Genomic DNA, 25412 nt, shown 5'->3' with positions numbered 1-25412 from the left:
TGACTCCTCCAGAAGGGGCTGGGCCCCAAATCCTGCAAGTGACTCAAAGTGGAAATATGACTGGAGCTCCGTGTTGGAGAGCCCCTTATGGACTCAGGAAGGTTCTCCTGAGGAGGCTGAGTGGAAGCAGGGGACAGGTGGACAGGGACAGACACTGGGGGCCAGCCCCCTCTCCAGCTAACTGCAGACAGACCGGCCACCCTGACTGTGTCCCTCTCCTTCTGGCTATAAACGTCCTCTGCCCCGTGGCTGTGGGATCAGTGGTGCTGATGAACATGTGGTCATGGCCAGCTGGGGGCTGCGGGCAGGGAGCAGGAGGGTCCAGAGGTGGAATTCCCAGCCTCACCACTTCTGTCTGTGGGACCTCAGCCAAGTCATTCTCCCCTGTGGGCCTCAGCCCATTCCTCTCAGAGGCGGTCAGGAAGAAGGCAGCTGTGGGGACAAGAGGAGGAACTCACTGCTGTGGAAATGGGGGTGCTGAGGTAGGCAGCTCCCACCTGGTCCACGGCCCCACGGGGGCCACGGCTGTGGCCTGGGACAAGGCGTGTGGCTGTGGGTGGTGGTCTGAGGAGCGCAAGTGGCAGGGCAGGTGCCAGGCTATCCTGTGTCCACAGTGTGTGCTGGAGGGCATTTTGGGCAGGACTGTGCCCAGCTCTGCTCCTGTGCCAACAATGGGACTTGCAGCCCCATCGATGGCTCCTGCCAATGCTTCCCTGGATGGATCGGCAAAGACTGCTCACAGGGTAAGCTGCTGCCCCCCAGGAAAGCCCCCAACCAAAGTCGGGCCCAGAACCTCTCTGCCCCTGGTGCTTCCACCTCCCAGGGCTGAAATCTCCTTCTGCACATAGGAGTGTTCCCCTGAGTCCCATAGAGTCTCTACAGCTAACATGATGAATTCCTAGGAGTGATCACTGGCATTATTAACTGCTAGTTTTAAAGATATGAACATTATTGGTAATATCATTAATACTGTAAGTGCTGCGTATTAATATTCCTAGAACCTGAGCAAGGAATAGCTGCTAAGTTTGGATGGGGAGGAAGAGGAAGTAAGCAGGGAAGTAAGGTGAGACCAGGGCAGTCACCTCAGAGGGGTGAGGGCATTCTCTGGGTAGCTCATGTGAATGATGTCCTGGGCGTCACAGGCCCAGACAGGGCCTTGTAGGGGCTGTAAGGTGAACCCAGTCTGATACAGAGATAACAGGGATCTCCAGTTTAAAGGCAGAGACCCAGCCTCTGCCCTGTGGAGTCCTTGGCTGATGGGCGAGGCCCAGTCAGTACTCCTAGGAAGGTCCCAGTTAGATAGCCTGGCCTGAAGGCATTTCCGTGCTGGCGGCGGTGTCATCCTCAGGGAGCTCACCAGCCAAAAGAAGACTCTCTACCTTGGGAAAATCCCCATCCTCTTGGGGAAGTTAGCAGTGTTCACACCGTAAACCACGTGTTTACCATTTACCACAGACACCCACAAGCTCCAAATCACAGTCAGTCCCCAGAGAGGGAAGAGTCAGAAACCCTCAGAGCTAGGAGAGTGGGCAGAGAATCACCGGGAATCCGGGGTGCCTGGGCCAAGAGGTGACTGGAGGAGTTCTGGCCACAGTGGTTAAGCCCCCTGCAAGTCAGGAAATGCCAGCCAGGTGCATTCGTGGCGCCTGGGCTCTGACATGCACTCCCCTTCCTCTCCCTCCCTCTCCATTTGCCCCTCTCTGCCTTGCCCTCACCCTCTGCATCCCACCCACCCCCAGCTTGCCCACCTGGGTTCTGGGGCCCCGCCTGCTTCCACACATGCAGCTGCCACCACGGGGCGAGCTGCAGCGCGGAGGATGGGGCCTGCCACTGCACCCCTGGCTGGACCGGACTCTTCTGCACGCAGCGTAAGCCCCGCCCTCCAGCCTCCCAGCTATTTGGAATCCCATGCTGCAGCCTGCTGGCTGCCGTGGGCATCGTCCGGGCCTGCAGTGGAGGTGGGGAGGAGACCGGTGCCTGGCTGTGAGCTAACCACTTCACCCTCCACCCCTGGGATTGGCTGGAGAGGGTGGCTGGCTTCAGGGGATTGATAGGGCCCAATCCTGGAAGGTCAGGGCTATTAGGTACCCCAGCAATCACCAAGTCCAGCTGCTCCCTGGACAGGGGGCCCAGAGTGGGCAAGAGCAGCCTGTGGCTGCACAGCAAAGAGATACCAGCCTGGCCTCTGGTTCCAGGGCCCCTTTGTCCAAAGGCCTCCCCACCCACTTCAGCGTGAGGGTTGAGTGTGGAGGTGGCTCAGTGCAGGGTCTCACTGGTCTTCACCCCGCGCTCAGAGAAAGAAGGGAGAGGAGATGGGTTTGGTCCCGACGCACATCCACAGCTGCCCCCACCCTGTTTCTCTGCAGGCTGCCCAGCAGCGTTTTACGGGAAGGACTGCGGGCGTGTGTGCCAGTGTCAGAACGGCGCCAGCTGCGACCACATCAGCGGCAAGTGCACCTGCCGCACGGGCTTTACCGGGCAACACTGTGAGCAGAGTAAGCGGCCCCAAGCCCCGAGCCCGGGAGTCTATGCGGGGCCTTGGCCTCCTGCCAGGAAGCCTGCCCCTTCCCCGTCCACCCAGCGGGGCCCCGCACCATCTGTTCTCCTGACTTTGGGAGCAGCTCCCAAGGAGAAAACCTGAAGGCTGGGCCTACATTGGTGTTTGAAGTTTCTTCCTCCTATTGGGGTGGGGATGGGGAAGTTAGGGCAGAGCAAAGGCTTTACTGGGGGAAGAAGGCGCTTAATGAGAGAAAGCGAAGCAGCCCTTGTTTGATTCTTCTTTGAAACTCCTGTGGCACCCAGCTTGGGGCCTGACGCTGGAGAATGCTGTGTAAATATGGACCAGGTGAGGAGGTGGGGTGGGCATCCCCCCACACAGGGTTATAGATGTCGCCTTGCCCCAAGTGGCAAACCAGAACACATCACGCACTACAGAGAAAGGGGCTTTACTCCATGAAAGTGAAAATGTTAATAGCTCAGCTGTGTCCGACTCTTTGCAACCCCATGGACTTTAGCCCGCCAGGCTCCTCTGTCCGTGGAATTCTGCAGGCAAGAATACTGGACTGGATAGCCATTCCCTTCTCCAGAGGATCTTCCAACCAAAGTATCAAACCCAGGTCTCCTGCATTGCAGGCAGATTCTTTACCACCTGAGCCACTTCCCTGGCTGACTCCGTGAGGCAGAATGATCACCGCTGCCCGCATGTGGGATGGGCGGGATGGAGAGTAAGCACATCGCAGGCTCTCTGCCACCTCCACTTCGTGCTTCACAGGGTGTGCCCCAGGAACCTTTGGCTATGGGTGTCAGCAGCTATGTGAGTGCATGAACAATGCCACCTGTGACCACGTCACTGGCACCTGTTATTGCAGTTCTGGATTCAAAGGGATCCGGTGTGACCAAGGTAAGCCACAGACGGCAGAGTTCCCAGGGGCTAGGAAGGGGTCCCATGGAGGCAGGCTCTGGGGAGACTCCAGTGGGATTGACTGAATTGCCTAAGGACCCTTTGTGACTTCCTTTTATTCACATCTGCGAAGAGACTGGGAGTGGAATGGGGTGGGCTGGGGAGGGGTACTCAGGTGCCGGAGAGGCTGATGGAGCAGGCAGCCTCTCAGGCACTGCTTCCCTCTGCTCATCCTTGACAAGTCTTGTGAGCCAAGGAAGGGTAACTGCAGCTCGTGCTGTGGAAAGGTGAGATGAACGAGCCGGAAGCGCTGCCAGATTCTGGTCCTGTCATGACCCACCAGGTGTGCTTCAGCAGGTCACCTCCTTTTGCTGGGGGGTCTGTTATCCCCACGCAAAGTGCAGACACAGGGTTCTTCTGAGACCCAAGGAGGCCAAAGGGGCTCATCCTTGGCTCCAGTCTATGGTCAGACAAGACCCCAGAGTGTAGTTGTGACGACCAAGTTGAGATTATGTGAGTAAGGACTCAGCGCAGTGCCTGGCTCGTGAGTGAGCACTGGATGAATGGTTTCTGCTGTTGGTTCTAGGAGACAGGGATGAGAATGGGTATGCAGGCATCCACAGTACAGGAAAGGGGCAAAAGCCATTCCCACTGCGCTCTGACGGGGGATGGGGGCCAGCCCGCACATGTATCTCTGAGGGGTGATGCTTTAGGGGCAGCAGTCCTGAGCACGCTGGTTCAGCACTCACAGCTTTCGCTGCCAGTCTGTCACTAGTGCTCACAGTGGGGTACTCTCCCCGTGTTACAAATGGGCACTCAGAGGGCTCTGAGTCACATAGCTGGTAGACAGGGAGGGGGCTGAATCCAACTTTTCCTGACTCCTGAGAAACCCACCTCTACCAGTTACTGGTTGTGTGATCTCGAGTAAGTTACCTAACCTTTCAGTGACTCAGTTTCCTCATTTGTGAAAGCGGAATGATTAGTCTTTATTTCTTATAGGACTTATAAACACCCCTTATAGGGCTACTAAGAAGATCAAATGGGTTAATATCTGTAACTCAGTTTTAGAACAAAGTAAAATACTCACCAAACACCTATTATTCGTTTCCCATCTCTGATCACATTTGCTCCTTGTCATGACCCTGGGTGGGACTCCACCTTGGTAGACAGCTGAACACACGGCCAAACACGTGATGCGGAAGGGATTGAGGAATAGGGCCAAGACCTGAACCAGGGTCTCCTGACATGAAAGGAGCCTGGAGGAGGCAGGCCCGCCTCCGGCTCAGCGCTCCCTCTGTCTGCAGCTGCCCTCATGATGGAGGAGCTGAATCCCTACACCAAGATCAGCCCAGCGCTGGGTGCAGAGCGGCACTCAGTGGGTGCTGTCACGGGCATCGTCCTCCTGTTGTTCCTCATCGTGGTGCTGCTGGGACTGTTTGCCTGGCGCCGGCGCCGACAGAAAGAGAAGGGCCGGGACCTGGCTCCCCGCGTCTCCTACACGCCCGCCATGAGGATGACCAGCACTGACTACTCCCTCTCAGGTAAGAGCTATGCCCCCAGCACCTCCCGCTGCCACCCCCCAACACACACACAACCCAGCAGGAGCCATGCGGTGTTCTTGGGGACCCCCAGGTTTATTGCTGCAGGTGGGTGGTGGTGCCTGCAGGGCTGGCTGCTCAGACTCCCCTAGATAGGGAATGGCAGTGAGCAGCAGGAGCTAACTTGGAAAGGTAGACAGGGCTCCCAGGGAGTGTCACTTCCTGGGAGCCCACTCTGAACAGCTATGGTTAGCAGCTTTCTTTCATTTCTCCAGAGCTTCCCCTTCTCACTGGGTTTCAGTCGCAGGAACACCCACACGAAGCAGTAACTTTCCTAAATGCTGCAGGGGACCCTTGCCCCAACCTCATGTCCGCACCATCTCAGGAAACCAGCCTTGGGGCCCACTGTTCAAGCCCTGTCTCATTTTTGCTTCCTTGGTGAAGGCCTCAGAGCACCCCTCCCTCCCAGTTCCCAGAGTTAGGAGGGCCTGATCTGTACAGTGAGACGGGACAGCGCTGAAAGTGTGGGCAATGTCCCTCAAGCCAGCCTGTTCGCAAATGTGGTACCAATGCCAGCAGGCATTCGACCTGGGATTCCGAGAAGGGTGGGGATGGGGCTCTTGGGCCAACCCTTCCTCTCCCCTAACCCTAGACTGCTGCCTTAGCAATAAGAACAGCTTTTTGCTTCATATTTCATTAAACTGAAGAGGTCAAAATGCCCTAACATTGCCCCCTGCCCTGGGCCACAGGAGGGCAGGCCTGCCGGGGGAAGCACAGGATGCCAGCTCTCCACAGCTGGCTCCACCGCTCATGGCTGCCTGAGAAAGCCCAGAGATCCTGTCAGCCTGCTGACACGTCATTTCTGCTGAGTGTGGCCTAGCATTTGCCCAGCCCTGCGCTATGCAGGGCACATCACAGGCCCGGGCACAGACCCTGCCTCCTGAGAGAGCTGCTGGCCTGCGTGCCGCCCTGGGTTTCAGCCAAAGCTGAGGTCCTCTGATGAAGTCCCAAAGCTTGTAGATTTGGGGACTTTCTTCTCTGACTGTAATAAGCAAGGTTGGCTGGGTTTTCCCAGACCATCCCACTGGAATTCCCCAGCCCAGCGTGGAAGTCCTGGAATCTACAGGAGGGCAAGTCCAGGAGTGGGGTTCTCTCTACAGCCTCACTGGGATCTGACCCTGTGGGAGGCAGAGGAGGGTCAGCTCAGCCCTACACAGTTACTCAAGGATGCTGAGGCTGTCAGACTAACACTTCTCATGCTGGTACACCGCCCACACTGGCAAGCCTAACCTGCATGCTGCAAGCAGGGCCAACACAAGGAAGGGGGCAAGACAGGCTCTACAGATTTCCAGGGGGAACAGCAGGTGCCAGGAAGCTCGGGGGACGGGGGACCTGGCTGCCTCTCTTTGCAGAGCACTCTCAAGGCGTCAGTTTAGGGGTGTCTCATGCCAGGGGCAGGGGTGTGACGGTATGCGGCACCTTGTTCTCTTCCCAGATTTGTCTCAAAGTAGCAGCCATGCCCAGTGCTTTTCCAATTCCAGCTACCACGCACTGGCGTGCGGGGGGCCTGCCACCAGCCAGGCCAGCACTCTGGACAGGAGCAGCCCCACCAAGGTACCGGGCCCCTGATTCTCCCCAGTCCCCATCCACTGTCCTCTCTGCCCGGGGAAGAAACTGCACCACCACTACCCTACCCAGGGCCTGCACGGAACCAACTGCCAATACAATAAGCACAGCCCTGTGATCCCACGTATGCACTCTGGGAGGCGTGTAAGAGGAAGCCAGCAGGCTCTATGCAGCCAACACGGACCATGTAACCAGTGCGCATCATGTGTAACCAATCCACAGCATCACTGAGCGAAACATACACCCCCACAGCCTGTGTGTAGCGAGCGGCTGCCAAGTCATGTGACCACCTGTAGTCTTCTTGTCACACACAACCATGTGACCACATATCAAAACACCCCACCACTCACCACTGCAGCGTGTTACCACCAACATGTGTACCACGAGTGCACAGAGTAAGTGCCAGTGCTCAGGTACCACCTGCTGTCCTTTATCTGGACACACTGCATGTTATCAGTACACACCCACCACACATGCTGCTATCAGAACCACCGCACGGGACATGGAAACATCAGCCACAGACACTGTTCCCGCTGACGGAGTCGGGCAGGACTTCAAGGTCAGGTGTGTACCACCCTGGACAGGGCCCTCACAGCTTCCAACAAAACACTGGCTGATGGCAAGACGTCCTTTTACGTAAGTCACAGGCCCTTGGGCAAGGACGTCTCAGCACACACATGTACTAACCCCCGCTCCTGGTGTGCCAGGACCTATAATGGGCAGAGGTTCAGAAATGAAAAACAGCCCCCAGAGACCACGAGGTCAAAGGGCTCATGTTGCACGCACACAGACACACACACCATGGATCATGGGGGATTGGGGGGGGGGGGGGGGGGTGGTATAATCCCAGGATTCCTGGCTTCTTGCAACTCTGTCCTGGGTCAGAAACATGTACAGGAGCATAGTTTTCATCCTACAGGCCTTAAAGCTATAGGGATCATTTCTCCTCTTCTGCCCCAGAGAAAACATCCACAGACCACAGATCCAGTAGGAATGCATCCTGAACCCCCCACCCCCAGCAACAACAACACAGACCCCGTACAGCCCCAAGAGCCACTACTAAGCCAGCACCCAAAGGCCACTCTTCAGGGCTCTCATCTTCAGTTCTCCTATGGAATGGGAGTGTTGCACGCAACGGGGCCTTGAGGACCACATGCAAAGCCTGTGACCATCAGCTCCACACCCAGCTTCTCAGCTTTAGGCCTATCTGAGAAGCCAAGGGAAAGGAATCCAGAAGTTTCCCAGTAGGAGGCCCTTGATTAACAAGAGCCATGTTATCAAGGCTACAGCAGACGAGAGGCAAAGGATGCCAGGGATGAGAGGCCAAGTCCCTGTGTCCCTATCATTCTTGTTCTCATTCTAACAGCGAAGTACCAGTCACCCTCTTTCACTAAGTCAGGGAGTGGAGTTACTACCGTGCAGCCCACTTGGTGGTCCTCTGGCTCACTTCACCCTAGGGCCCCAAAGTGCTTCTGTGTGGTCAGGAACCCTCAGCCTAGCAGACGTGTAGCAGGGGCAAGCAGCTGTGATGACATGGAAAAGACAGGGGTCTAGGAGCTGAGACCCAGCCCTTCTGTGACCATGCGCAGGGCCTGCGAGCAGGACTCGGGTCCCCAACTGTGAAATGAGGACAACGATCCTCACATGAAGGGCAGCTGTGAGTGCAGGAAGAGGAGTACCACAGGGACACCCTATCCTGACACCTCCCCCTGGTCACATGAAAGGGAGACTCTCTCACTCAGCCTGGATCAGGTGGCAGAGGGGACACTGATGTTGCAGGCAGCCTCAGTGCCTCCCCCTCTGCTGGAGATGGCCTCATGCTGCAGTTGAGACGCTGCCAACACCCTGTCTCCCGCAGCTCAGCCCCACCCAGCTGACCTGCTTCCCCCGTCAGGGCCAGCTTGGCTCAGGTCAGTTCTTGGCTCCCCTTTGTCCCAGGGGCCTGGAAGCCCTATAGCTTCAGCCAGACAGCTTAGATGGGGACATGTGCTCGGCTCCCACTGGGCCCAGCCACACCATGGTGGCCTGTCATGGAACACTTACCTCTTCCATCCCCCTAATGACCTAGCACCTAGGTGGGTCAGGGTCATCACAGGGGTGGTACACGAGGGTGGGCAAAAGCAAAGGCTGGGCAGGGGCATCTCAAGGGCATTATTAGATATTAACTTGTTCTCCTGCTTTCCAAACAGCTCAGTAACAAGTCCCTTGACAGAGACATGGCAGGCTGGACCCCCTACAGCTATGTGAACGTGTTAGGTCAGTAGTGGTTTGAGTCTGGTCCCTGGCCATCATGTTCCACCGTCTTCTTCTCCCACATTGACAGGGGCTCTGTCCCAGCTCCAAGGGAGAGTTAGTAGATAATCTTAAGCATGATTTCCCCCGGGAAAAAGGGGTGTGGGGAGGAAACCCAAGCCCCTATTTCAGTTCTCATAAGTAGATGAAGCCCAGGGCCCCTTTCATTCCTATTAGGGGATAGGAGAGGGTGGCTGTGACCCAGGACCACAAGGGAGAAAGCTCGGGCCCAGATGTGCGGATTCAGGTTTGAGGCAAAAGATGCACTTACCATCTGGGAAAGGGACCCGCTGCCTGAGCCAGGCCCTGCTACCAAAGTGCCCCATTCAAGGGCTTCTTCCCTCTGCCCCCCTGCCCTGGGGACACCAATCCCTGTGGGGGGTGAGGTGAGAGGCAGGCCAGGCCACCTGGCCTCAGCTCTCGCAAACCCCCCTGACCCCACTGGCTCTAGGCTCCCTTGGATGCTACATGCGGAAGCCCTAATTCCCTTCAACCTGCTCCACCTTGCCTCTTGTCCCCCCTCCCACCCCTCCCCTGCCATACCAGGGCCCTGGGAATAATGGCTGCTCCCTGTCATTCCTCTCACTAGACTCCCATTTCCAGATCAGTGCCCTGGAGGCCAGGTACCCGCCCGAAGACTTCTACATTGAACTTAGACACCTCAGCCGCCCCGCTGAGCTACACTCGCCAGGTTAGACTCCCAGCCCTACCCTCTATCCCCTGGACCTGAGGTCATCCTATCAGACCAGACCCAGCCCCTACCCCAAATCCCTTCCTACCCCTTAACCCACCCCCGTGGTCCCAGAACTCTCCCTATTGAGCCCTTCCCTCCGACAAGCCTAGATAGTTCCCCATAGAAAGAAGGAAACCAGTCTGGATTCCTCAGTCATTCCTGCTATCATGCTCAGTGGATATGTACAAACTGCAACTAGTTTTACGTGGAGGGAACCCAGCATAACCACACTCCCTGAAGCATGAAATACAACCCCAAACCACCGAGAAACGACTTGGGGATGGCCACATCTTTGGGCCCATGGGTGTGGATGACAGAGTTGACAGAGACTTTGGCCAAAAAGCCCAAAGTCCCCCAGAGGGAGAGCCCAGACCAAGCACTCCTAGGTCAAAGGGCAGGTGGTCCAGTAGGGATCTAGAGAGGTTGAGGCCGCATGTGTCAACCAACATCCTCTGTGCCCATATATTAGGCTCAAATCTGGTAGCTTGGGAAAAGATGCAAAAAGGAGACTTTGAAGGTCAGTCCCTACTGTGGGAGGAGGTGGGGCAGGAGTTACAGAAGTAGGTACAATGAACAAACAGAATTTGGGCTCCCAACCAAGTGCCCCTGTCCTTGAAGGCATCCTGAACACCCTCGGGGCCTAAATTCAGGCTCTGGTTGGTTTCTAGAGCTCAACTGAAATGCAGCTCTAGCAACCCCTGCAGGTCTCCCGGTCCAGGGACAGTAAGAAGAGCAAAGGTCTGAACTCATCTACCCAGGTATGGGCTTCAGAAACCCTGGGCTTATACCCAGGAGGCTGTGCTCCCGGCTGTCAGCCCCCTGAGCAGTGCTCAGAACATTCAATAATCCCACAGAATACAATGCCCCCCCACCCCCTGCAACACACACACACACACACCCACCACCCTGCCCCCCTTTCCACCTGGACGCATCCTCTGGGCTCAGCCCAGCTCTGTCCCCTCAGCCACCACACGTCATTTTTGGCTTACACCGCGGTGGGCTGGTGAACAGTGGGAGAGTACTTCAGGACATCTGGGTTCTGTGTGCAGCTCAGCTTCTCACTTGGTGTGGTCTCAGACAAGTCATCGCCTTCCTTTGAGTCTGTATTCTGTTCTATAAAACGGGGGTTAACCTTTTCATAGCCTGGCCTCCATCCCTCGGGGAGAGCAGCGGAAGCCCTGGTCCCAGAATAAAGTGCTGAAGTGATGCCAGGGGTTCAGGCACCTATAGGTCCTTTAGAAGAACAGCAGACTTGAGCAGACCTGGACCCGGCTCTGCTCCACTGCTCAGTGCTATGTGGAGGGCAGGGAAGGAGGAGCAGGCTTCCACAAACTCCACTAGGGAGCTCTAACTGGAGGAGGCATGAGGAGGCATCGGAACGGCCATGTGTTGGTCTTCAGTTGGTCTTAACTGGGGAGAGTTAAGTGGAGTCTAACTGTATTTTAGTAAGCACTTGCTGCATCCCTTGACTGATACCGCAGCCTCAGTTATAAGCTGGGGGGGGAAATGGCTTTGACTGTGAGCTCAAGTCATTACCGTCCAAATTCAAAATATCATATAGTTACTTTTCTGGGATCACCAGCAGCAAAGAACCTGAGTTTGGTCCCTGAAGTTTCATGTCCTTCCTGCCTCTGGCTGGTGCTGAGGACCATGCATTGTGGGAGCCTAGGATAAACTGTGGTAGCCAAAAGGGAAAAAAGAAATCCTTGGGATTGAAAAACACTGATAATATTGTTCAAAGACAACTCTCAATTATGTGCTAAGAGTCCACCCAAAAAAGTGGGGGCAGGGGACTGAAAGAGCCGACTGGCTGGGAATGACTATATAACCTATAGAGAGGACTAATCAAGAACCTCAGCTGCCTCTGGCTCCCCTCAGTTGAGCACTGGATCCACAAGGGGAGAGACAGGCAGACTAGAGCTATGAGGTGAGAAAGCCTTCACCCCCATTCCAAAGTCCAACAGAACTGGGATCTGGAATGTCATACACCCTTCCCCCAAGCTAAGAACTGGTCCTGATTCATTCCCTATCCTATATTCTTGGAACCCGGAACTTCACTTAGAGTGACTGTAGGTGGCATCAGAACTGCCTGTGATCGCCTCCAGGAAGACATTCCCCTCAAAGACATTACAGAGCAGTAGTGCTAAATATGCAGGGGGTGGTAGAGCTCACCACTTGCGCTTAGGAGCTTTTTAAAGAACTCTCGTATGGTCAAGATGATTTAGAGGAGATTAAACCCCGAGTAATTTTCTAGCACTAAAGGACTATTTTCTGGGTAGGAAAGAACAGGATTAAAAAAAAAAAAGAATACACGCAGTCTAAGTAAACCTCATTCACCCCTCTATTTTTCTTTCCTTTTACTATTTTTATGCAGGTGCTTGTGGAATGGATAGACGTCAGAACACATACGTTATGGACAAAGGCTTCAAAGGTAGAGTATCTAATCATGATGCCCCCTTAGGAAAGCTAAGAAAGATAAAGGATGCAAATCTGAAATTGCCAGGGTTTCTACCAGAGACAAAACTACGCATTTCTTCCCCCTACTCCCCAAAAAAGTTAAAGACCACACAACCTGGGACGGCTGGGTAGCTCTGCCCAGGAGGAGCAATCAATAATAACGATTTCATCTTTTGATTTCAGTTGCACCTGCTTAGGAAATGCTTGTGGCTTTTTTTATAGATGCCAACTAAATGTCTTCGGAAATGCAGAACGTCATTATCCTACCAATTAGTATGAGTTCAATTGATTATGAAATCTGAAATAAAGTCTATCTACTTGCCCCAGAGGCCTCCTGTCATTGTGCTGGCGAGGAATGCCACCCTGCACCTGCAGGCTTTCTGGGGCAAAAGGAATGAAAATGATACTTAGTGTTACTATTGTACGATGCTCCACCCTTACGAGGTCTCTGTCCCAGAGAGGAGGGAAGCTAGGACTAATCCCCAGCACATGGGAACTGCAAGTCAGATCATCCTTCTAGGAAGTATACAGGCGAAGTCACAGATGAAAGGTCAGGTCCTTTCCCAGGCTTAGGGCCTAATTTTAAAATGACAGAATGTATGAAATAGGTGGCTTTGAAATTATATCACTTATTAACTATGACAAACCTCTCCAGGGCCCAGTTTCCTCAATTACAATGTTGAGATAAGTATGCTTGTCCTACGGTCTAACAAGGTTATCCTGAGTATGCAATAAAAATCACAAATCGGAAGAGTTTTTGCATATTGTACAGGATTATATTGATATAACAGAGTTGTCCCTTTGTCTCTGAAATGTATTCAAGAATCTCAGCCAGGGACTTCCCCGGTGATTCAGTGCCTAAGACTCTATGCTCCCAATGCAGGGGGCCTGGGTTTTATCCCTGATAGGGGAAGCAAACCCCACTTGCCACAACTAAGACCTTGCATAGCCAAACAGAATTTTAAAAAAAGAAACTCAACCAAACTGAAAGAGATAGGACTTAACAGCAATGATCCCAATGGATATCCTAAATCTACCTGTGTACCAGAATCACAAGGAAAGCTTGTTAAAAAATACAGATGCCCACACCCCACCTCCCCAAGATTCTGATGCAATAGATCAAGAGTGCTGAGTGCCTCAGAGTAATCCATATAGCAGATCACCTAACACAAACCACTGGTCTAGATGGACTCAGATTTCCCATCAGATTTAGCCTAAGATATACCTGAGACACAACCATTTCCTAACCAAGGAGAGCTAGTCATATACAGCCCTTTGTGGGGTGGTTATTAGAAGCAGGGTGTGCTAGGGGCAGGTGGCGGTGAGTGCTGTGTTCTGAACAGAGCAGGAAGAACAAGTCTCCACCAGCACATGTTAAGATGCGCATTGCCCAAGAGAACGATCTGAGGACAGGAGGCCACCCATAGGCTCCTGGCAGCCGAAGAACCCTATACCCTTGGAGCATCATTCTGGCAACTTCTTTGTTTTGACTTAAACCACCCGAATGAGAGCAAGCACCATCACAGTAGATGAAGCTAAACAACAGAAAAGACAACTATACCATTTCATCACCGTGATCTTGGACCTCAGTTTCTTAAAGAGGCCTGAGAAACTGGAAAAACATCTCTAAGGGCCCTTGACAGCTCTGAGAATATCCATGACTCAAGCTTGAACGAACTCAGACAGGCCCAGACACCTCAGTACATGAGCACACACTTCCCAATGCACTTTGTGTCCTGCGCATTGTGGTAGGAGTTGTTACTCGCAGCCATGAATGTGAAACACAGTTAAGGACAGCAGTGTCCCAGCCTCGGCGTCATTCACTCGTTTTATGGGATCACACATCTGAGTCTGAGTGCAGGGGAGGCCAAGCAGGCTAGCAGCCAGGTTTCATTTCATCACCCTGACTATAAATCTCATCCTCTAAATTGGAGAGAAAAGAGGGCTATATAGGCAAATGTACCAACAGGTATTAGGGATCAACACACCAGAAACCAGAGGAAAACAGAACATCACAGGTCAGAGCTTTACAGAAACACATATCAAAGACATGGAATAAACCCCACCAACTGGCTGTCCCCCAAAAAACATTCAATAAACAAGTTATGTACCAGGAATGGAACTGTTTCTTAAAACTTCTGGGCCAGAGCAAATCAGTGGTTACCAGAGTTAAGAGTCTTAGTGTTCTCTGAACTCAGTGGGAAAGAGACCTGATCTGGGAGTTAAAAGATTTGGGTTATATGGGGGAATTCCCTGACAGTCCAGTGGTTAGGACTTGGCGCTTTCACTGCCGGAGCCCACGCTCAATCCCTAGTTGAGGAATACATGCTAAATCTTAATGTAAATCAGTCAATGCTCCCTTTCTCCCGTTACTTCCTGAAGACCTCCCCTCACTGTCATCCAGGAGTTTGCATGAGACCACTCATACTGCCGTGCTAACCCCATTTTATCTCTAAACACCTTTCCATCTCTCCTTCCCCTTCCTGACCCTCAGTACAAGTATTCTCCAACAAACTGCTTCATGACAGCACTTATGTCATGCATTTCGAAGTGCTACAGAAGAAACCCTCCCCACTAATCTCCATCACCCTTATCCTGAAATCCTGGGTCCTACTGCTGCCGCCACTTTCCCCACCTGTATGCCCCCTGCTAATCCAACCTCCAGGGGTCTTCTTGCAGCAACCTTGGCTTCCAAGGTAGTCAGGAGCTCACTGACATCCTGAAAACTTTTTTCAGCCAGTTTTCCCCCCTCCCTCCAGTTCTCCTTCTGGCCCTGAGATCTCCCCAGCTCCTCTCCCCAGTCCTTCTCTCTCAATCAAGAGAAAGGTGAGGAGTCAGGGCCCAGGAAGAGACAAGGCAGTGCAGCCTCCTAATATTAGTAGGCTGAGAAGAACAGAGATGGATGTTTGGTGCCCGAGTTTTCAGCAACAGTGAAATACTGGCCTCAACTAGATGATAATGTGAACCTAAAGGTTGGGGTTGGGTCTCCCTGTTGAATCAATGTTAAAGAATCCACTTGCCAAAGTAGGACACTCAGGTTGGACCCCTGGATCAGGAAATTCCCTGGAGAAAGAAATGGCAACCCACTGCAGTATTTTCTCCTGGGAAATTCCATGGACAGAGCAGCCTGGTGGGCTACAGTCCATGGGGTTGCAAAGACTCGGACACAACTTAGTGACTGAACAACAAAGGCTAGTGTTAAGTTCAATCCTACTCACAAGGTGGCCTTGGAAAGTCATTTTCCCTCTCTAGATTTGCTGCTTGCATTATAAGATGAAGATGCTTCAACCAGCTCATTTCAGAGACCCCTTCTGCCTCTGATAGTATGTGGCTGTATGTGATTTGGGAGAGGTAGGAACTATGTGAGAAGCAGTGCCAGGTCATTATAGGGCTACATCTGCAGGCTTGATGCTAATCACAGGCCTTTAAAGAGCGACTCCCCAGAGCTTGGGTAGCCTTGTTTGAAGCTTCCCTTTTCTTTGCAACACGCCCAAAGTGCAGACACTGGCACAGAAGTGGGGCTATAAAAAGATGAGGAAGTGTCCTAGAGCAGCTGGTTATTCTTCCCCTTGCCCCGCCCTCCCGCAGGGCAGGCAGGTAGATGACTCAGCTGGAGAAAGGAGGAGCTTCCTGAAGTATAGTCTTCCAGCTGGCCTTGCCCTCCCTCCAGTCCTCAGAAGTAGAATCCAGATTATTCTGTATTTCAACACCCTCCCAACGCTACCTCAAAACACACACGCACGTGTGCACACACTCTTCTCCATCATTTTGTCTTTACCTCTGGCCCCTTTATGGATGATACAGCTGCTCCCTGAGACTAGCCCCCATTCCCACAAAACCCAGCTTCTCTTGTATCCATTTAGGTGCATTCCCTGCTACAGAGCAAACTACTTATTTCCCCCAAACTTGAAAGCAGCCAACTTTTCTGGTGGATATAAGAGGAGCACTACTGGTTGGCTGAATCGCTGTTAGGCAAGGAGCTAGAGTGTCAAGGCTTTCCCACTGCTGTAACAATTGGTCATGGGATGTCCACAAAAAGCCTACAGCTTGGCTTTCTCAGCAGAACTGGACCCCATAGGTAGAACACCTTCCTTGTTGAGGGTGAACTGTATCTTTAGATACAGATACAGTTTGCGGTTAGGATATAAGAGAGGAAGTTGTGGCTAAGTCAGGTCCAACCCTTCTGTGACCCCATGGACTGTAGCCTGCCAGGCTCCTCTGTCCTTGAAATTCTCAGAGCAAGAATACTGGAGTGGGCAGGCATTCCCTTCTCCAGGGGATCCTCTTGACCCAGGAAGTGAGCCCCAGTCTCCCAAATTGCATGAAGATTCTTTACCATCTGAGCCACCAGAGAAGCCCATAGATAGGGTAACAAAATGTGAGGGGAAAATATCTTGATTGGGTATCAGAGAAGGTAGGGGTTGTCCTAACTTACTAACGTTAGGCAAACTTTATGAGCTTTAGCTTCCTCATTTCTAAAGTAGTAATACTAGTCCTTACTGCCTGGGCCCCCTGCACAGATGTAACAAGAATCAAATGATCTACCTGGAGTGAGCGGAGACCAGCTACATGTGCTATACAGTGAGCTATCACTAATCATCCAATTTTAGAAAATATGTAACTGAGTCAGGTGCCAATCAAAGCAAAAGGATGTGCCTGCATGGGAAGGAGGGGCGAGGTGTAGGACTTTCCACTCAGGGAGTAGCCCTTTTAAGCAACACTGGAAGTCCTCAGCTTCCATGTGAGAGCTGAGTCATGTACTGCCTTACTACTTGGCTGGTAAAGTCAGAGAACCTCAAGTGGAAACAGTTGGCCAGCTGAGGTTCTTGGACTTAATTAACCCCAATCCACTTATCCTAAGGAACAAAGTATTAACTAGAAGCAATTTCATGTGGCTCAGGTAGGTCATGACCAAGGACCCACAGCCACCTTCCCCCCATGAGCATCTCACCAGCAGTTAGGCCAATCCAGCCTCCCTTTAGTCTCTGCTAGGGCTGGCTGTGACTGCTGTCTAGCAGGGATGTTTTCTCGGGACTTCCCTAGTGGTCCCGGGGTTAAGAATCAGCCTGCTAATGCAGGGGCATGGATTGGACCCCTGGTCCAGAAAGAACCCACCTGCCAGGAGCAGCTAAGCCTGTGTATCACAACTGCTGAGTCTGTGCACAAGAGCCCGGGAGTCACAACTACTGAAGCCAGCCCTCGGAGCCCGCGCTCCACAACAAGGAAAGCCACCACAATGAGCAGCCGGCACACCACAACGAAGAATTGCCTCCACTCACCACAACTAGAGAAAACACCTGAGGGCAGCAACGAAGACCAAGGACAGCCAAAAATAATTTTTTTAAAAATAATGTTTTCTCCTCTCTAGGGTTCTAGGCTAGAGAGGGCACGAACTAAGAACGGACCCAAGGCTCACATCTCTCTCTCTCTGATTGTGGGCTAAGTTGTGACACAATGTGCTCTGAGCCTGGTTCTGGAGCTTGCTTTAATACCGACAAGCAGTGTGACCCTGGGGAAGTCACTTCCCTATTCAAACCTCAATTTCCTCATAAGCAATAAAGCGGAAGGGGAAATAATAATTACTGCTGTGCCTACACTAGAAGGAACTAATAGATGAATGCAGTTTGTACAAGACTGAGGAAACGTTAATTGTGAAAACAAACATAAATAATCCTACACTAACAAAGTGTTAGTCGCATCTGACTCTGCGAACCCATGGACTATAGACTGCCAGGCTCCTCCATCCATGGGATTCTCCAGGGAAGAATACTGGAGTGGGTAGTCATTCTCTTCTCCAGGGGATCTTCCTGACCCAGGGGTCAAACCCAGGTCCCCTGCATTGCAGGCAGATTCTTCACCAACTGAGCCACCAGGGAATCCCAACAAAAAACAGTAAGTCCCCTCCAACCAGCTCCCTGTTGTGGGAGAAGACTCCTGTGGTGGCACCCATGTCAACTACTGCAGTCACGTGCAGTGTTCTGCTCTCACTGGAGGTACCTCCAGTCACCTCTTGAATTACATTACCACTTTCACTTCTTTACATTTTTATTAATTTCACAAGTTAGAGGCAGAAGGCATAGATAAAAAGCAATCCAAAATGTAATCTATGGTGGTTCTAGAGAAAGATCATCTGAAAATTTTACCATCTGCCACCACTTATAGAAATTTAGAGCTGAGAAATAGAGAAATTTCACCATCTGCTACCACTTAAAAGAAATTTAGACTTCTTAGATCACTCTTGACTAAAGTCCCTGCAACTCAGTGCTTATTTCTAGAGCCCCCTGGCTGGCAGAGCCTCAGAAGGAGGGCCAGAGCTGCCAGATTAGAGTCTCCTGCTTTTTCTGGGCAAATTCTGCCACATTTGAAACGATCAACAAGAGGCAGTAGTTTTCCCCCAAAAGGGAAAAATAGCAGAGAGACTGAAGGAAGGGTTCCCCTTTCCTTGTGACTCCCAGTCACAATGAAAACCTTCTTCCTCCAGTGAGGTACGGTTACCTTGCTTCATATTTGGAAATTAGTTTGCAACCTCTTATACCCTAATCTACTCGGAAGTCTTACGGATGACGCACCTGAGACGCTAGGAGAAGCAGTATGAGTTCTCCTGGTATCACAGAAAGATTCTGCTAAATTATATTGCAGTGAGCATTCAAAGAACAGGAGTAAGTGACCCCACAAGATATACTGCAGGCTTGCTAGAAAACAGGAAATTCCCAAAGCCTAGCTTGAAACCGAGGTGCTTTTCAAACCTGTTACACTTCAATCTGCCCTGCCTCTGATCATGAGCTTCGCAAGAGCATGGATACTACCTGTGGGCTGCCTAAAGGTTGCCAGATTGCTGACACTTGTGCCAAATCACACACCTACTGCTGAACCTAAGCTTAGTCGTCAAAAAGAATTCAGAAAAAGGATGTCACGGAAAACATACAAGCCAAGGAGTCCTGAGGCATGGATTCAAGCATTGGCACTGTCATTCATGTGCCATGTGACCTTAGGCAAGTCACTTCCGCTCCCTGGGCCATCATCCTCTAAAATGCAAAGTCAACTATCCTTGCAGGATTTTGTAAAAATTAAATAACAGATGCGAAAGCACATTATGAATATCTTGAATTAATCCCTCTCTGATGCTCTGCCTGACTACTAAAACAAAAAAGTTCTTATCCCTCCAAAAACACGTTTCTTAAAAAAAAAAAGAACTCTGCTTACCTCATAGAAAGCATTTCTCAACATAGTAAGTGAATCTTAGACTGTCATAGGCATTTACAACTTCACAAGTCTGACAGCACATAAACTGTACTCTGCTTTTGGTATTTAAGCGTATGTCCTTGTTTGTCCTAAGAAATTTCTCTTGCCTTGCAGATTACATGAAAGAATCCGTGTGCAGTTCTAGCACTTGTTCCTTGAATAGCAGTGAAAACCCTTATGCCACAATTAAGGACCCGCCCGTCCTCACCTGCAAGCTCCCAGAAAGCAGCTATGTAGAGATGAAGTCGCCTGTGCACAGGGGGTCTCCGTACACAGATGCGCCATCCGTGTCAACATCTAATAAAAATATATATGAAGTTGGTAGGTGTCTCAAATAAGTAACTTAGTGAAAGCAGGGCACTAGTGCAGCATCTGAAGCAAATCAGCCCTCTCCAGTCCCCTTTTTGAAAACATCCCCTTCTTTTGTTTTTTTTTAAGAAATTCAAAGTGAACTGTCTTTCCCAGGACCTCTATCCACTCTCAAACAAGAAATCAAATTCTTGTGCCAACTCTGCTTTTAAAAAAACACTACATATGAAGCAGAAATACTGGGGGTGGAGAGCTGATACACACAAACACACACTCTTCAACTGATTGTTGACCCAAATTCCTGTTTAAAACAGAAAACAATCAGAACAGACAGTTTGCAAGTTTTGAAATTACCTTGTTCTACTTTCTCCCAGTTGAACCCATGTCCCTGGGTTCACTGATAATACTCCTACTGATATGATATTCTAAGTCCCTTGGTTTTGACCAGAGCTTGAGATTCTGATAGCACACTCACTTAGGTTTTCAATCTCTTGAACAAGCCTCAGTCCTAACCCTCATACACTTATCCTAAGTCCTTGGTTTCTCTCCCCACCAAGTTAAATAGAATTCTCTTCCCCCGCCCAATGAGGCAACTAAAGCTAATCTGTTCTCTGAACTCATTTTTCACTATATTCCTTAGAGCCCACAGTCAGTGTGGTCCAAGAAGGCCTCGGCTGTAACTCCAGCTATATCCAGAATCCATACGACCTCCCTAGGAACAGCCATATTCCTGGTCATTATGACCTTCTCCCAGTAAGACAGAGCCCTGCCAGAGTGCCATCCCAGGACAAGCAGTCTGAAGAGGGATAAGCCTCTCTCTTGCAATGCGCTCTGCTGAAAATTCTCTTACTCTCTGAAAGAAGACAATCCCTTGACTTGAAATAATGGTACAGACTGACTCCAGCTGCGTATTAGTTATAACATTCACCTGGAACTAAAGAAGAGCTTCCAAGGGACTGGGTTAGTTGTTCAAAAGGTCTGTTCTCAAAATCAAAATCTACCACCCACCCATCCCCAACCCCAAATGTTCTGGATGATATGATCTTTTAAAACATTTAAGATACAGCTACTCATCAACATCAGCTAAATATATATATATATTTATATATTAAATTATCTGAAACATGATGCTTAGAAAGCATGCAGAATAGGTTTTACCAACTTTCCTAAGAGGAAAGGGAACTGGGGAGGTGAGGGGATTACTTTGAGGCACCTGAAATGTATTATCTACCTTTAGTTCCTGTTACCCTCAATTATCTGCTTTATTGCCGAAGATAATTAGTACATAGACACAAACTGTGCTATCAATCCTAAAGCACCTGTACATGTATGTCAGGTCAAACAAATTATAACAGCCAAGCTTACAGAGTTTAATATATAGTCTAATGCTGACAACTTCAATCTTTTTAAATAAAACTTTTAGAAACACAAATTAACTCTCCCTCTTCTGCCCCTGGTAGTAGTAGAAGAAAAAAGTTTCCAGAGTGCAGCAGCGTCTTTCAAACAATGATTTCTAAGCCAGCTTTACCAAATCTTGCCAATTCAAAGTTCAAGAACATCGCAAGCTGATCCCAACCTTCTTGTATCTCCTTAGCTATCCAATTCCTCAGTCATCCCATATGAAATAAAACTCTGAGATGATGCCTTTCAGCAAGCAGTCATAGACTGGTAGGAATTAAATATCCCTACAAATGGTTATTTGGCCTCCCGGATTTATTTTGGTTGGCATTATGCTTTCAAGCATTTCTTCATAAATCTTGAGCTTGATGTAGTATGGAACCTAAAAGTGTAGAAGAGATTAGACTCCCACTTTTAGGAAGTAGAAATCCACTTCCTAAAAGTGGATATAGGAAGTTTAAGTTGTTAAAGTGCATTATGCTTTTTGATGGAACTAAATGAAATGATTAAAGAATGGACTGTAACAAATTGCCCTGACATGATGTAAAAACTTTAAGTACATGAAGTACTTCCACCTTCCAAGCACCACCTACTGAGATGGCCAAAAATGTATTACAATGAGCTTAATGCCTCTGATTCCAGTATTTGGTGTATCTATATGTTCCACTTTAATGAATATAAGTAAACCTGAGCTCAGATGGGTCAAAAAGCTACCACTCCCAAACCCTACAGAGGACTTCCTCGTAAGAATTGAAGACCAAAAGGGCAAACAGAAAACCAACGGCCACCCCGACACCACTCCATTCCCGGATTAACAGTCCAGGCCATAAAAAACACTTCCAAAAAGGTATGCAGAAGAGGAACCAAGCGACTGTAAATGACTGCAAAGCTGGAACAGCTGCCACAGGAAATGTGGGAGTTCTGAAACCCTTGACACGCTGGAAGTCTGCCATGGAGCCCATTAGTTTGGGCAATAACCAGCAAAAGCAAGAAAATAAATGAGTAAATCCTCCCTCCCCCACTTCACTCAAGGCGTAAACCAATTTTATTGTTAGGGGAAAATATAATACTTACATGAATGCTGCATGTGTGCATGGGAGCAAGTGATCAGCAATAGCAGATTTACTTTCCAAAAAGCCTTATTAAAATATAAATACTAGAAAATTTACTTTGTAGGCCCAAGGAAATGTTTCTCATACATATGTAGAAATACAGATAAAAGACTTACCTCGGTATTTCAGGGCAACAAGTGCTCAAGTATCTTGTCAAGTAAGGATCTGGAAGCATGGTGAAGTCAGATCAACAGGAGGAACTTGTCTCAATCCCCGGTTGTACCTTCTTCCCCCACCCTGCGTGTACAGTAACTGCTGCCTGGCAAATAGCAAACAAGCAGCATCACCCACCTTTCACACTTCACCTCTTTTTTGCTGAGTATCTTCTGGGCAAAATTCAGCAAGAGGTGACAGGGTGGAACTGCAAAAGCACTGGGTCAACATTAGTGTTACTTGCCCTCTCTGGGTCCCTTTTCCCCCCATGTATGAAAAAAAGGGAGAAGCAGAGACGGGTAAGGGAGCTCTAACAACCCTTTAGCTCTAGCATTCTATGATTTTCAAAGAAATGTAATACAACTCAAGTCAGGCAATACAATGGAGAAGGGAAAGGCAGAAGGTGTGATTAATCTATTGTGACAACAGCAGCCTTCACATATCTAACAGTTACTGATAAAAGACATTTCAATCTAAGAGAGCAACTGCTAGGAACTTCTGTCTAGCACTGTCACCAACAGGTTCATGGTCAACCTAATTAAACACGTGCACTGTACATTATATTGGCAACTTGGAAAAATCTGTTCAATTATTTTACAGAAATTAAGTTTTGACTCAGTGATGTGCATATAATTCAAATGAATAAGAAAAACACAATTATTGTACAATAGCGTAATGCAACTATGAAATGGCAATACTTTTTTAAACAATCCAGATTTGTAATATATTTGTTCACTGTGCAGAGGGATCATACCTTGTACCAAATAAAGTGGATTTCTCAAACTAATTTAACAAGAATGCCTACTGTTGTGCTGCACACTGAAAATGTGTCTATAATCTACATCTTAGGTTTAAAGGTACAACTAACCTACGTTTTGTGTGGTCACTCTAGAGCGCCAGAAAAGTGAAACTCATTCTGATAAGGGTTTGAAAATAAAGTGAAAAGGTTCTATCAAAGTTGTAAGAAGAGAGTCTCTTCCTTTAAAGTAATGAATGGGAACAACACATTCATGCCCAAAAACTGTTGAAAAACTGCACACACATCAGTATACTCAAATAGAGAATTCCTCTGCTTTCACAAATATTTGGACTCAAAGACAACTATTACAACTTGTGCTCAGCTCCAAAGGCACAAAGGTACTTCTATGGAAAGGAATAAAGGCAAGTGTAATGGCCACGTAATTTGTATAAGTGTAATGAATAGCTGTCTGCCAGTAGAAGTTGTCATCCACTATAGTACTCTGGGTGCATCTGTTTTAGGATCTTTTAAAACATAGGCTTGTGACCTAACTGGTAAAGAAGCAGCAGAATTAATTTTGTAATAAAATACAGATCCAAAAATAGCTTACTGAATGCATTCAATGGTGTATGTTTAAAATTTCTCCCTTATATTTTCAAAGTTTTATATGTACTCCTCAAACTTAAGTCAAATTAAAGCCTTTCAATTTGTCAGTTCACAAGGCTTAATGTGGTGGTCAAATCAACTTAATAAAATGCCTAACCAAAAATAATGTATTTTTGCAATTTAGAGATTAAGACTCATTCAGAAAAGATACGACAGACAATCCTCAAAACAGGGAGGCTGGGGCTTTGACATCTAAGTTAAAGATAATACATAATCAAGAGTTGTAAGGCTAAAAAAGGTATTTACTGAGAATAATAGTGTTTTAAGTCTATGACTTACGAGACTCAGAATACCACCCAATACCATAAATGATAACAATAAATGATAAATGATAAAGGCAGCAGGTTGTGCACTCAATCACTGCAAGCTGTGTACTCAATACAGAAGATTCTAGAATGATACTACTGGCCATTCATGAAGCCAGAGGAAAGACAGAAGAGGCCCAATTCATCTGTATATGGCAACAGAAGATGGAAAATCTCAGAAGGGGTGGATGATGGATTCATTATATGATTATTTATACTTGCATATAATAATTATTAGGGCTTCCCGGGTGGCTCAGAGGTACAGAATCCTCCTGCCAATACAGGGAATGTGGGTACAATCCCTGGATTGGGAAGATCTCCTGGAGAAGGAAATGGCAACCCACTTCAGTGTTCTTGCCTGGCAAATCCCTTGGACAGAGGAGCCTGGTGGGCTACCGCCCATGGGATCACAAACAGTCAGACTGAGCACGTATATAACAATTACTATATATTATTTATGTAGTAATTTTATATAAAATTTTTTTAAAGATGCTTAATCTAAATGGTAATTCTCAGACTATAGCTCCCAAGCTAAACTAGAATGAACCCTAGGATTTGGCCCTTCACTCTTTCCCATGCGCCTTCTTTATTGTTTCAACACAGGGTTGTAGGAGAAATAAACATTAGGAATGTGAGTATGAACAAAACACTTTCCCTACCTGTGTGGATCTTACAATATAGCAGGGATAAATAGAGGGCCCTGGTGATTCAGTGGGGTGGTGACTATATATTTACTTCTTTCTAGCTTTCTGCAAAGCTAGAAAGACTCTGAGCAGTGGTTCAGTCCAAACCCACAGGAGGAGGAAGCTCTAGTCTATAGCAACAGTTGTCAGATTACCTCTTCATTCCAGTTTCTGCCTCCAAGGGCACTGTGTAGCCCAGTAGATGGTCCTGCAGAGCCTTGGGAGTAAGTGCTGAAAGCAGTAATCTTGCTCATTTGGATGGGGATAACAGGGTCTGAGATTTTGTGGTCTAAGGCAAGGTTAAGTTACAATGACTCAAACACAGGAAAGAAATCCTGTTGGCTATTCTCACCACCGTCACTGGTACTGATAACAGAGTAGTTAACAGCCAACACACCAGACATCTGTGCCAGGACCTATCAATTCTATGCTTAATTATGTTAAATAATTCAATTCAAATGTGAGACTACTAATAATTAAATTACAAGTTTTTAAAGGTTCTCTCTCCCAAACACAATTATATTTCAAAGTATATATTAAAAGCCAGCGGAATTTTAACAGTAAAAGCCCAAAAAACAAGCAATTCTCAGTTCACAGTTGACAAAGCAGCCCCTCAAGTGTTTCTCCCCCCATAGTACATATGGTGCTTTGATGCATATTGTTGAAACTGACAGTCATTCTGCAAATGTTCTGAAAGCTTTCGTCTTATTTAATGGCGTTAACATGGAAATAAAGATAGGATTTTAATCAAGTTATTGT

The 25412-nt window shown here is 48.9% G+C and overlaps 1 protein-coding gene across 1 annotated transcript in view; it reads left to right on the top strand.

The window, feature by feature from the left end:
• The window catches only part of MEGF11 (multiple EGF like domains 11), a 380180-nt gene extending 359773 nt beyond the window's left edge, over positions 1 to 20407 (top strand). Inside the window, exons 16-26 of the mRNA XM_065941975.1 lie at positions 615 to 743; positions 1740 to 1868; positions 2367 to 2495; positions 3272 to 3400; positions 4705 to 4941; positions 6434 to 6552; positions 8754 to 8820; positions 9446 to 9547; positions 11964 to 12020; positions 19403 to 19609; positions 20238 to 20407. Coding sequence (XP_065798047.1) covers positions 615 to 743; positions 1740 to 1868; positions 2367 to 2495; positions 3272 to 3400; positions 4705 to 4941; positions 6434 to 6552; positions 8754 to 8820; positions 9446 to 9547; positions 11964 to 12020; positions 19403 to 19609; positions 20238 to 20407 — 1475 coding nt within the window. The remainder of the gene's footprint in view (positions 1 to 614; positions 744 to 1739; positions 1869 to 2366; positions 2496 to 3271; positions 3401 to 4704; positions 4942 to 6433; positions 6553 to 8753; positions 8821 to 9445; positions 9548 to 11963; positions 12021 to 19402; positions 19610 to 20237) is intronic.
• Positions 20408 to 25412: the final 5005 nt, after the last annotated feature.

Source organism: Muntiacus reevesi, chromosome 7 (assembly GCF_963930625.1).
Source record: "Muntiacus reevesi chromosome 7, mMunRee1.1, whole genome shotgun sequence".
Lineage (NCBI taxonomy): Eukaryota > Metazoa > Chordata > Mammalia > Artiodactyla > Cervidae > Muntiacus > Muntiacus reevesi.
This window is presented reverse-complemented; position numbering and strand designations above follow the sequence as displayed.